Raw genomic sequence first — 13,332 nt, 5'->3', positions numbered from 1 at the left:
AGGGGCCAGGGAGGAACATAGAGGTAGTCACAGAAGCAGAGTTTGGGGTGATGCACTTCGATTTTGTTTTTCTCTTTTTAGGGCCATACCTGCAGCATATAGAATTTCTCATGCTAAGGGTCAAATTGGAGCTGCAGCTGCTGGCCTGCACCACAGCCACATCGGATCATTAACCCACTGAGCAAGGCCAGGGATCAAACCCACATCCTCATGAATACTAGGTCAGGCTCTTAACCTACTAAGCCACAGTAGGAACTCCAGAGTGATGCACTTTTTTGTTATTGTTTTTTATCTTTTTAGGGCCGCACCTGTGGCATATGGAAGTTCCCAGGCTAGGGGTTAAATTGGAGCTACACCACAGCCTACACCACAGCCACAGCAACGCAGGATCGGATCTGAGCCACATCTGCAACCTAAACCACAGCTCACAGCAACACTGGATCCTTAACCCACTGAGCAAGGCCAGGGATCAAACCCGCATCTTCATGGATATTAGTCAGGTTCTTAACCTGCCGAGCCAAACCAGGAACTCCTGGGTGATGCACTTTGAAAGTGGGGAAAAGGCCCATTTGCCAAGGTGCACAGGCCCTCCTTTCAGAGAGGGAAGAAGGTGCGTTCTCCCCTAGAGTCTGCAGAAGGGACACGACACCTTGAATAGCCCACAAAACCCATCTCCGACTTCTGACCTGCACAGCGCTAACACTTGTGTGCTGCCCGAAGGCACTACGATTGTCACATTTTGCTACAGGGGCAGCAGGAAGCAGAGGCAGGCAGCCCCTTTCTCAGCAATAGAGCCCTTTGGGTGCGGGTTTCCTACTCTCCCCTTGTCTCTCCTGGACGTGCAGGGTGGTCCCAGCCGAAGAGGCCAAAGCTCTTCAGGACCACCTGTGTCCTCGTTCCCTGCCTCGGACTCAGAGAATGGACAGTGCCATCCACCCCTTAGGTGGGACATGGAATGATGCTCTTATCCCTTAACGGCTGCAGGAAAGGCAGCATGGCCCAGCAGGGGTTTGGGGCTAGTGAAGGGTGATGGATTGTTGAGAAATGTGAGGAAGGGAAGCAAGGGACAGGCCCTCTGCCCCAAGGGAGCCCTACCTGCGAGCTGGGTGGACGGCGTGGTCTTCGGCTGACTTCTCGGCTCCGACGTGGCCTGTGGGGGGAAGGAAACCTCTAGGGTCGCATCCTCACCAAGCCGCCCCCGACCCCCGCATCTGGATATTCTTTCAGACGTGCAGGTGCCTCCTGGCCTCGGCCCCGGCGCCCCCTTCACTTCTCTGACTCTGTGTCAGAGCTGGTCCCCTCCAAGCCTTGCAGTGACTCTATTTGGGGCACCCCACTTTCCATACCTAGCCCTGAAGTTTTAGCTGAGCTGTCGTGTAGATTCCGGAAGGTCGCTGTGACTTCACATCTGAAGGGCGTGGAGCACAGCCGCCTCTCCTGCCAGAAGTCTCTGGGCGCTTTAACCCAACTGGGTCCTCTTCCTCCTCCCTGTGTGAGAAGGCTCTGTCCCTGGCAGTGACTGTGGAGCATGTGGCAGTCTCTCTTATATAAAGTGAGTTAAACCAATGTGACTCAGGGGTTACACCCATGACTGGGCTTGAACCCTTGTTCTGTGACTTACCCTGAATTTTTATGACTAAACTCTGCACATGATATTGTCACTCTCTCTACTGATAGAAATCAGGTTTTACTTATCTTTGACATTTTCTGGGATATGAAAAATGCTCAATATGTATTTAATATTTTGAAATAACACTGAGGCAAAGGACGCAAATTGCCTCCCAATACCCATTCTCCCTTCTTCTTTAATGACAGAATCCCAAGGCTACAAGATGCTACTGCTTAGAACCCTCTGCAACTAGATGTGGCCAGTGGGATGTAATGTCAGTGGTCTCTGAAACCTCTCAGAAGGCTTCTGTTGCCTCCCAAATGTGCCCCCTCAATGTGGCACATGGATTATTTTGAAGTTACTTAAGGAATGACCAACACAAGAGAAACATTCTGACCCTCCCGTCTGCTCCCCCCCCCCACTGCCCCATCTGGAAGTAGGACACCCTTATCACCCAGGATTGGTAATTTGGGGCCAAGAAGCTGTACAAACAAACCTTGTTACTACTTTGACTCCCCCCAAGCCCGAACTCTGTTTCCATTCTTCACTAATTGGGCAACCAAGTCTTGGGTCTCTTTGTCCTGTGGCTTCCTCACTAATGTACTGTTTCTTGGTCTAAAACGTCCAAAAGCTGCCTGCTTTGGCCCCTTCTTAGGTCCCATTTCTAAAGACCTCTGCACAATTAAAATGTACTTCTTTTTCTCCTGTTAATTGGCCTTGTGCCAATTTTATTATTAGTCCAGGCACAAGAACAGGAGAGGGGTAGAGGGGGAAATTCCTCTCTCCTCACCCCTTCATGAAAGGAAGGAGGGGGCCCGCGCCTTTTGGCCCATCTGCTCTTCCTCTTCTATCGGGATGTGGGTGTGATGGCCGGAGCAGAGCAGGCATTGTGCACCACAAGGTGAGCGATCTTCTCAATTTCTTTTATGTGAGGATGGTTAATGTCTGTCTTGTTTAAGCTACTTTAGGTTTCTGTAGGCAGCTGAACCCAATACTAAATCAAGCATACTTTCTTTTCTTGCTTGTTGAGCAAAAAAATATGGCGAAAGGACTGAGGAAATGGGACGAAAAAAGCAAACCAAGGCAGTGTTAGGATTCTAGGGATGGTGTGTTCCCTAAAGGCTTTCAAGGAACAAAATGTATATATAGTTTGTTCTGCTGTCACCTGTGTTTCAGCAATGGGATCGTCCCATACGCAATTGACAGGTGGGGGACGATATTGGTGTAAGAGTGCTGGCCAGCATATGATTTCCAGGAGATCACGAGCAGACTCTCTGCACAATTAAAAAGTGGACTGTGGCAATATACAGACATCTTAAGAAAGAAATCCTGCAGAGGTACATTCTTTTTAGTGAAAGTGAGGGCTGGGTTAGTGGTGTCAAAACTGCTGTGCATTTCCCAACATTAAACTGTCTGGTACGCCCGTGGAGACAGAGCAGAAAGTTGCAAAAGTATTGTCCTTTGTGTTTAAAAGAGATGACATCTCCCCTCATTCTATTTCTAATTTTGATAAATCTGGTCTCTTAGAAACAGAAGCCTCTGTATCTCAAAGAAGATGCGAGCCCCCAAGTTCAAAGACTAGTGGAGATTGATGGAAGCTTTTTTTTTTTTTTTTTTTAATAAAGGTTCACTGTTTTTGTTGGTGCTCCTGCTACAAAGTTGGGTGGTATGATCTGCCTCAACCTGATGTCTTTTAGCCTATGTGCCCTGTTGTTTTCAGTGGATGTGTTTTGTGGAATGAAAAGCTCTAAGTGAATGCATATATGATCTCATATAAAGAACTGATGGTTTAAAGGCAATAGTAAGAATAGCATCAGAGTAAACTCTAACCCCAAATACTCCTCTTTCACATCTTAACACCAAGTCTTCAGTCCAGGTTGACTTTGCAGCCTGCTTCTTTCCATGCTTTTCTGGTGTCTTGAAAAATGCAAAGCCTTACACATTTGACCTTTCATGTTCCTTTTCTCCAGCAGCTACTAGAGGATGCTGTCCTCCAAAATGGAGCAAGAAGAGGAGGATGCAGGAGTCAGGGATGCAGGAGAGCAGAGGGTAAGGACCAGGGCGATGGCGACGGAGCTCTGGGGTCCAGAGAGGCTCATGTTACTCAGATGGGTGGGGAAGGAGGTTCCTGGGGAAACGGAGCTGAGGGCATATGCTTGAGTGTACAGAGAAGTGACGAGACGACGATGAGAAGCCTCTTGCAGCTCTACTGGGGAAACCAGAAAGAATGAGCTGTAAGGCCACACGGGGCCAGTTCTAACTTGATGAAAAAAGAGATAGGCCATTTCTGGTGCCTCCCACTCTGTGGTGGGGACCATACATCCTGCCTTGGCATTTGAGATTTAAGATTTTAAAGGGTAACTCTTGTTTCTTTCAAGAGTTCCACAAACAGCCCTATATTTCAAACAGGAGATTTCCTTGTACGAAGCACGTGGAGTTCTTCCCATTTTCTGTGAGTGGCCACGTGCAGAGGGCTGCTCACCTCCCAGAGTCCTGGTCGGAGAGTCCATCTCTGCACCTTCCTGTGGGCGTACAAGTCTCATCACCCTTGTGCTCTTCTGAGGCTCCTTGTCCAGGCCTTTGGCTTCAAATATCAGCCGTGTACCCCAGTCTCCCAATTTTCTGTGTCCAGCCCCAGTCTCACACCTCAGAGCTTCTCCTGCTTGTTTGGTCCACCTCCTTTCTGGATGTCGCCTTGGGTCACTCTCTGGAGCAGAGGCAAACCCTCAGGAAATCAGACCTCTCAAATCACGCACAGGAGAGATCACAGAATACCGACACTTTCTGGCCTGGTTTTATTGCGTTTAACTGCACAGGGACTCTACTTCTCACCTAGTGGTTTTGAGTCCCTTCATTGTGTCCTCTTTTTTGAAGGGCTTTTCGATGACAACAAGGAATCCAGACGTAAGTTAAAAATTTAACAGTTTGGGAGTTCCGTTGTGGTGCAGCAGAAACGAAGCTGACTAACATCCATGAGGATGCGGGTTTGATCCCTGGCCCTGCTCAGTGGGTTAAGGATCCAGTGTTGCCGTGAGCTGTAGTGTAGGTCAAAGACACGGCTTGGATCTGGTGTTGCTGTGATGTAGGCCAGCAGCTGTAGCTCCGATTGGACCCCTAACCTGGGAACCTCCATATGCTGCGGGTGCAGCCCTAAAAACCAACAACAACAACAAAATGAAACAGTTGGAGTGCTGTACATGTGGATAAGGCAGCCCGGTGTTCTCCAGGTTCCGGTGACCCTGAAGGAACCACTGAGCAGGCAAGAAAACTGTCTCGAGCTCCTGCTCTCCCGGCAGCTGGATTATCCTGTTGATACTGATGATTACAAAAATCTTAAGTTCTAAGTTGTTGAAGTGTGGAAAACAGTGTGGCTCGTAGAAACAGGAAAATACGGTAATTCTAGGATTCCAGAAAAGTTTTTTGTTCCTCAGGCATTGTGCCGGGCCTCAAAGACCGTTTAAAGCATAACCCCAGCCCTCAGGAAGTTTCTGTAAGATGAAGTTCTGATTAATACTGAAGAAACCACAGGGAAGGAAAAGTAAAGACCACTTCTGATTACTTTTAAAGCTTTATGGTCAGGACTGTAACAAGAGCTGTAGGGTAGAGGTGAGGTCCAAAGTCAAGTTCATGCAGGTGTCCTGTTAGCCACACACAGGAAAGGACATGAATGGAAGAAGCTATAGCAATGTTCCATAGGCTACAGCGCAGGAGTTACACACTTTCCTGGCTCTATTTTTAGATGTAAGCACAACTAAAATGGTTGATTCTGCACATCTGGAACTCTTGGGGCCGCGTGTAACTTGGAACCAAGATTTGGCATCCTTTCTAAGGGTGTGTGTTCACAGCGTGGGGAGGAAAGCCAAGTAGAATTCCACAGCAAAAAGCAAATACAATTTTTTTTTTTGCTGCATGGAAAGAACCCTCGCCTGTTGTGGGGGAGAAACAGCATCCAGGAAAGGGCGGGACAGAGGGCAGCCTGAGGGCAGCCTGAAGGCAGGGTGGCACGTCTCCTGAGGAACTGGGATAGATGTATTCAGATATTTCAATGACTTTACATGTTTAGTTGGCGAGGGGGGGTGGGGTCACATCCACAGCATGAGGATGTGACTGGTGCTGGGGATCAGACCTGAGCTACTGCAGTGACACTGCCAGGTCCTTAACCCACTGAGCCACAAGGGAGCTCCTGGTTGTACATTCTTAATGGAACCCAGATGTTCTTAAATGTTCCAGAGATGATTAAAAATTAAACTGAATATAAGTAGTCACAAAATATTACAGTGTTCCTATAATAGTTCTGAACATCGATGTACCAAAAAAAACGCGTCCTTTTACCAGCATGGCTATTTCAAAGCTACCACAGTAAATGTTTATGTATTGATAACTTTTTATACTTTTCTACTGTAGGAATCCTGTACAAAGGGGGGTAGGATATGTTTACATTTATCTCCTTGCAATTTTTATTCATCGTGGCCAGTCCAAGAAGGTAGAAAATACAACCTTGAAACAAATGACCCAATTGAAACTCCTTTTTGGTAAAATTCTTTTTTGTAAAACTCACATTATTTTATCTTTGCTTTAAAACTTTTCAGTAGCCCCACAAAATATTTCTATGTTGAGGCAGGAAAGAATTTCTAAACATGGTAAAATTTGTTTTATCTTTTTAGGAAAACAGGATTCAACATACAGACTTGAAAGAAGAGCCAAGTGCCACCCTGTAAGTTAATTTAACTTACATTTGCAAGTTATATGTTCACCAATGATATTTTTATCAAATGTCAAAGACATAGTTCATGACTGTATGGAATCTTTAATATAGATACCAACTTCACTATGGCAAAATAATCTCTGATGAAAGCACTTTAAAAAATGATTTTGTAGGAGTTCCTGTTGTGGCTCAACGGATTAAGAACCCGACATAGTGTCCCTGAGGATGCAGATTTGATCCCTGGCCCTACTCAGTGGGTTAAGGATCCTGCATTGCTGTGGCTGTGGTGTAGGCTGGCACGTGCAGCTCCAATTGAACCCCTCGCCTGGGAAACCTCCATATGCTGCAAGTGCAGCCCTAAAAAGAAAAGAAAGAGAAAAGGCTTTGTAAAAATTATAAGTAGCTGGGGAAATGGTAATTTAGCTCCAGAGACTACTACCACTCACACGGGAATGTTCTGTCAAATAACCAGCTACACTCGATCCGAACTGAAAAAGTAGTATTTCCTAAATAATACTTACTCATACAATAAAAAAATGATTATTCACCTTTCACAGATGTCTAAGCTTTGCAAACTGACTTGTTTCAGCTTTCGTTTTAAATCGGGAGCACCCCCTGTACATTTAAGAAGTGACTGAATTGACAACATCTCATTTTCAATTTGTTTAGGACTATACACTCTCTTAAGTGAGGTTCTCTAAAGTGGACATAAACACATTTGTTCCCGGAAAGTCAGCTGAGGAGTGGTTTGAGTGGTGGTTTCACTGCTCCACAAAGCATTATTCAGAACCTTGTTGACATAAAACCCTGAGGAGGGAAATGTGTCCGGACTAAAGCCGAAGTCATGAGGCCTTGAGGGCAGTCTGGGGCATCTTGCGGCCGAGGTCTCAGAAGGGAAGAGGAAGTTGCGTAATTGCATAGGGCGAGGGATCCCAAGGGTTTGGCTGTGTTTGTCTTTATGGTGAAGTTAAATCTTTGGAAATAACAACCAGGCTGATGACGAGAGTTCTGGTCACATCTCAGGAGCCTGACAGGGACAACAGTCTCAGTTCGGAAAATTGCATGAAAGGGTGTGTGATTTATTATCTTTACACCTTCCCGTAAATAACATTATAAACAGAAAAAGACCTGAGAGGCACCCTTTTAAGGAAGAGCACTGTACTTTCGGCATAGCATGGAACACTAAGGGACGTTAGTGTGCAGTGACACCTTGGGGTTGTCACACCCCACGTGGTAATTGTTAGTGTATATTCATATTTGTGGGTCTTGTTTTTGTATCAGACCACTAAAAGTCCTAAAGAAGGTAGCATGTTCTGGAAAATAACTACATTAGCTTTCTTGCTCACTTATGATCATGGTTTGGGCCTAAACCAGTCGTATTTTGATCTTAACTCTATCTACATGGAAATTCCCATTGTGGCTCAGCGGGATAAGAACCTGACCGTGTCTGTGAGGATGTGGGTTCTATTCCTGGTCCCATTCAGTGGGTTAAGGATCCAGCGTTGCCACAAACTGTGGCATAGGTAGCAGATGTGGTTCAGAACCTGCGTTGCTGTGGATGTGGTGTAGGCTGCAGCTCTGGATTCCTGACCTGGGATCTTCCATATGCCACATGTGCGGTGGTTTAAAAAAAAAAAAATATATATATATATATATATATATATATATATATAATTCAAAGATGAGTTGTATGGAATGATATGTTTCTTGGTCAGTTTTCCTCTTTTTTTTTTTTTTTGCTGCTCTGTACTCTAATTTCTTATCATTAATTCACCTCTCCACTGCCAGAAGCAGGACTCTCTGTGTTCAAATTTATTACTTTTCATGGAGACATTGATCCGAGAACCTTCTGTCACCCAGTTTCACGTGGGACCCGCATGGCCGCCATCCCAGCATCTCCCTTCAACGTCATCCCTCGACTCCGACCGCCTCTCTCCTGTGCTGATGCCTCTATGCCGCAGGCACCTTCTTATTCCCCTTTTCCTTTTTTTGGAGTATTCTTAAGTGCAGCAAATATACATTAACTTTGTCATTTACTTCCTGACAAAGGGAGCCTGACAGAACTTGATGCCTTGTTGATATTAAAGTGTCTTCACTCTATCATGCTGGAATGATAGTGCTTGGCCCCACATAGATGTCTGGGTTAGACATCAATTTCCTTCATAATTTTGAAGGCATCACTCCATTGTTTTCCAGCTTCAGGCATTTCTGGTGAGAAGTTCAAACCTATTCGGATTTTTCAGCCATAGGTATGTGACCTGTTTCTTCTACATGGGAACTTCTGGGATCTTCTCTTTGAGGTGTGAAATTTTACAGTGATGTGCTGTGGTGTGAGTCCTTCTGAAGGTGAATTGTTTTAAGTCCTCAGTGGTCCTATTATCCTAGAGACATTTGTTCTCCAGTTCTGGTGCTGTTCTTGGGTTTACTGTTTTTTCTTTCCGGAACTCATAGTATTTGGATGCTAGACTCCTTGGATCAATCCTTGATCTTATTTCTCTTTTACCATCTTTTTGAAATACTAGTTGCCCTTTCTGGAACATATCTTTGTTTTTTCTTTCTGGAACTCATAGTATTTGGATGCTAGACTCCTTGGATCAATCCTTGATCTTATTTCTCTTTTACCATCTTTTTGAAATACTAGTTGCCCTTTCTGGAACATATCATTGACTTTACCTTCTAAACCTTCTAGGAATTTATGTTTTTGTTATACTTTTTAAATACACATTTTTTTTAATTTATTTTCACACCTGTAGCATGTGGAAGTTCCTGAGCCAGGTCTTGAACCAAGCCACGGCAGTGACAACACTGAACCCTTAACTACTAGGGAAGTCAAGGAATCTTTCAATCTACTACCTGCAGGAAGGCAGGAGATGGTGACAAGTCTGACTGTGAGTGTTCTTGAAGCCAATGGGCAGATGGAAAAAGGGAGCTGGGGGGTTTACTGTCCAGTACAGAGATTTTCACTTGTTCTCCCTTTACTCACTAGGGAGTAGGTCTCCAGTTTCTGCAGACAGAGGTGATGGACACACCAAGGTCTGCAGAACAAGATTTTGAGAGATCTGGTTCCTTTAGGAGTCCCGGGGCAAGAATCTGATCCTTTTTTTTTTTTTTTTTTTTTTTGTCTTTTTTGCCATTTCTTGGGCCACTCCCAGGGCATATGGAGGTTCCTAGGCTAGGGGTCTAATCGGAGCTGTAGATGCAGGCCTACACCAGAACCACAGCAACGTGGGAACCGAGACACATCTGCAACCTACACCACAGCTCATGGCAATGCTGGATCTTTAACCCACTGAGCAAGGCCAGGGATCGAACCCCCAACCTCATGGTTCCTAGTTGGAGTCGTTAACCACTGAGCCACGACGGGAACTCCATCTGTTCCTTATCTTTTCCAATTTCTAGAGGCTGCCTGTGTTCTTTGAACCATGCCTACATCACTTGGATCTCTGCTTTCTTCCTTACATCTTCTATAGCCAACTTTGATCCTCTAGCCTCTCGGCCACCACCCCCCCCTCCCCATCCACCCGGTAAGAGACCCAACTGGATAATACAGAGCAGTCTCCCTATCTCAAAACGCTTAGCCAGATCACATCTGCAAAGTCCCTGTTACCATGTAAGGTAACACATTTACAGGTTTGGGTGATTAGGACATGGGTATCTCGGGGAGTCATGACTCAGCTACCACCACCACCACTAACTCACGTGTTACTTCGGATTTAATCAATGCAAAAACCAACCTTTGACCTTCCCACCTCCGGCAGCTGCTCATCTTACTGTGCCCTCCCTCTGCCTCCCCCCCTTCCCCCACCTCTGCAGATGTGCCGATATCCACCTATTTGCTCATCCCACCGACCACTAAGTCTTCCTGATTCTTTATTCCTATTATCTGATATTTTTGAATTTCCCCAATTTCCTCCATCTGCGCTGTGGTTGACATCAGGACTACAATAATAGTCCCCTGTGTGTCACTGTGCATCCCACACTTACCCACTCTTCCAGTCTACCCTCCAAGCAGTAACCAGAGTGGTCATTTGAAATGCAAATCTCATCATGTCACTCCTTTCAGAAGCTCCTGGACGACCCTGCCTACTTCTCCAGCCTCACCTTCAGCCATCCCTCTCATACTGTGTGCGCTGTGCTGACCAAAAGGGCCTTTCCAATCCTGAACCACATCAAGTGTCACTTTAACCACAGTGCTTTTGTGGTTGCTCTTCTCTTTGCTTGACTCACTTTCCCTCCATTTGTCACTTAGCAAACTCTTACTCTTCTGCTTAAAAGCCACATTGTCAAAGATGCCTTCCTTGAACTCTTAGGCTAATTTTTGTTCCCTTATAATGTCTTTCCATAGTTGCTCAAGCTTTTTTCTTTTTGGCCACACCTGAGGCATGTGGAAGTTCCCAGGCCAGGGATCTAAGCTGCTGGGTCCTTAAAACCCACTGAGCCACAAGGGAACTCCAAGCTTTTTCTTTTTTAAAAAAATTATTAAAGTTGGAGTTCCCATCGCGGCGCAGCAGAAATGAATCCGGGAGTTCCCGTCGTGGCTCAGTGGTTAACGAATCCGACTAGGAACCATGAGGTTGCGGGTTCGGTCCCTGCCCTTGCTCAGTGGGTTAAGGATCCGGCGTTGCCATGAGCTGTGGTGTAGGTTGCAGACGCGGCTCGGATCCCGCGTTGCTGTGGCTCTGGCGTAGGCCGGTGGTACAGCTCCGTTTCAACCCCTAGCCTGGGAACCTCCATATGCCGCGGGAGCGGCCCAAGAAATAGCAACAACAACAACAACAGCAAAAGACAAAAAAGACAAAAAGACAAAAAAAAAAAAAAAGAAAAAGAAATGAATCCGACTAAGAACCATGAGGTTGCGCCTGCCTCAGTGGGTTAAGGATCCTGTGTTGCTGTAGCTGTAGTGTAGGCCAGCTGCTGTAGCTCCGACTGGATCCCTAGCCTGGGAACCTCTAAATGCCGTGGGTGTGGCCCTAAACAAAAAAAGAAAAAAAATTATAGTTGATTTATATTGTTTTAATTTCTACTGTACAGCAAAATGATTCAGCTATACATACATGTATTCTTTTTCATGTTCTTTTCCATTATGGTTTATCACAGGATATTGACTATAGCTTCCTCTACTATACAGTAGGACCTTGTTGTTTATCCATTCTCTACATACCCTTGAGCATTTTCTTCAACACCTATCGCAACTCTATTTGTGTAATTATTATATTTTAATAGACTTTTTTTAGAACTGTTTTAGGTTTACAGAAAAATTCAGGAAATAGTACCAAGAGTTCTCATGTACTTCCATCTCCCCAATTTCCCCTTTTCTTAACCTCCTGTGTAAGTGTCTGAACATTTGTTGCAATTGATGAACCAATCTTGATACATTATTGCACATCAGGGTTCACTCCTGGCTAGCATGTGTTCCCTTCCATCAAGGGTTCTTTGACACCATGGTGGGTGTCCCACAATTTCATTTAATCTGGCACTGCTACCCAGAGTTAGTATCAGTTCCTACTCCTCAAAGGACAGGATCTCTAATGAGACTGCACCCACATCACATAAGGACCACAGATGGCATCTTCATGATATCTATTTCTGGCCAATGTGGCTACAGATTTAGAGACACCCACAATGCCCCTTCAAGTTTGAACAGTGACTCACAGAACTCACTGGAAGCACTATAATTCTGATTGCTGTTTTGTTATAAAGTATACAAATAAACAGCCAGATGAGGAGACACACAGGACAAGGTCCAGAGGAGTCCCAAGGGCCGGAGCCTCTGTCCTTGATGAACTGGGGACACTCTTCTGGCAGGTAAATGGATACATTCACTAACCAGGACGTGCCATCAAGCACAGATGTTCAGACTTTTTCTTTGGAATTTCATTACACAGGTATGATTGACTGAATTATTGACCCAGGCATGAACTCAGTCTTCAGCACCCTCTCCTTCCTGAAGGTTGGGGAGTGGGGCTATAGGTACCAACCCTCTAATCGCATGTATGGTCTTTCTGGTGACCAGCCATTATCACAGAGCTTTGAGGAGCCCTCTCTCCTCAATCCCACTCCAGCCAGGAGCCACCTCATTAGCATAATTACGACATAACCACCCTTGGAGGTTCATGAGTTGTCAGTGGGGTTTATTTTGTTTTTTTGTTTTTTTGTCTTTGTGGGGTTGCACCCATGGCATATGGAGTTTCCCAGGCTAGGGGTCAAATCCGAGGTGTAGCTGCCAGCCTACGTCACAGCCACAACAACACAGAATCCAAGCCACACCTTCAACCTACACCACAGCTCATGGCAATGCCAGATCCTTAACCCACTAAGCTAGGCCAAGGATTGAACCTGTGTCCTCATGGATGCTAGTCAGATTCGTTTTCGCTGAGCCACGACAGGACGTCCAACTCAAGGGTATTTGAAGTTCTGATCCAAAACTGGGGACAAAGGCTAATATATATATACACACACATAGTTTTACCACATGCTGTCCTGTCTGTGGTTTTCGATAAATCCATAATGTCATGTGTTTACCACCATAGTATCATATAAAATAGCTTCATCCTAAAAAAATTTCCTTGGGTTCACATATCTTATCCCATATTTTCCAAATCCCTGGCAACCACTGTTGTTTTTACTGCCTTTAAGTTTTTACTTTTCCCCCCAGAACGTCACATAGTTGGGATCATACAGGATGTAGCTTTTTCACACTAGTTTCTTTCACACAGCAATATGCGTTTAAGGTTCCTCCATGGCTTGATAGTTCATTTGTTTTCATTGCTGGATGATCCATTTATGGACATAACAGAGTTTATCCATTTACCTGTTGAAAGATATCATGCTTGCTTCTAGTTTTGAGCACGTATAAATAAAGCTGCAGAGTTTTGTGTGGGCCTGAGTTTTAAACTCATTTGAACAAATATACATGAGCAGGATAATTGGTTCATACAAAACTACATTGAGCTTTTTAAGAACTTCCAAATTGCCTTTTAAATTGGTTGTACTTTATATTCCTCTCAGCAATGAGTGA

At 45.1% G+C, this 13,332-nt stretch overlaps 2 protein-coding genes across 48 annotated transcripts in view; one reads left to right on the top strand and one right to left on the bottom strand.

Moving 5' to 3' along the window:
• Positions 1 to 1,521, bottom strand: part of CYP7A1 (cytochrome P450 family 7 subfamily A member 1) — a 29,521-nt gene extending 28,000 nt beyond the window's left edge. For all 4 annotated transcript variants that reach the window (NM_001005352.4, NM_001444562.1, XM_085020929.1 and 1 more), the window contains exons 1-2: positions 1,347 to 1,521; positions 1,096 to 1,150 (exon numbers count right to left, since the gene is read on the bottom strand). The gene's annotated coding sequence lies outside the window, so the exon portion shown is untranslated. The remainder of the gene's footprint in view (positions 1 to 1,095; positions 1,151 to 1,346) is intronic.
• The window catches only part of SDCBP (syndecan binding protein), a 61,823-nt gene that overhangs the window by 13,102 nt on the left and 35,389 nt on the right, over positions 1 to 13,332 (top strand). For 14 of the 44 annotated variants that reach the window (XM_085020276.1, XM_085020272.1, XM_085020275.1 and 11 more), the window contains 2 exons: positions 3,580 to 3,658; positions 6,274 to 6,323. In XM_085020276.1, the coding sequence (XP_084876402.1) occupies positions 3,580 to 3,658; positions 6,274 to 6,323 (129 nt within the window). Of the gene's footprint in view, positions 1 to 2,347; positions 2,511 to 2,785; positions 2,947 to 3,579; positions 3,659 to 6,273; positions 6,324 to 13,332 lie in introns of all 44 variants that reach the window. The other 30 variants (XM_085020265.1, XM_085020255.1, XM_085020253.1 and 27 more) reach the window with 4 other exon arrangements.

This window comes from Sus scrofa, chromosome 4 (genome assembly GCF_054392235.1).
Source record: "Sus scrofa isolate SSC_HxYL_T2T_F1_AM1 chromosome 4, Sscrofa_HxYL_maternal_Yorkshire_Landrace_v2.0, whole genome shotgun sequence".
In the NCBI taxonomy this organism is placed as follows: Eukaryota; Metazoa; Chordata; class Mammalia; order Artiodactyla; family Suidae; genus Sus; species Sus scrofa.
This window is presented reverse-complemented; position numbering and strand designations above follow the sequence as displayed.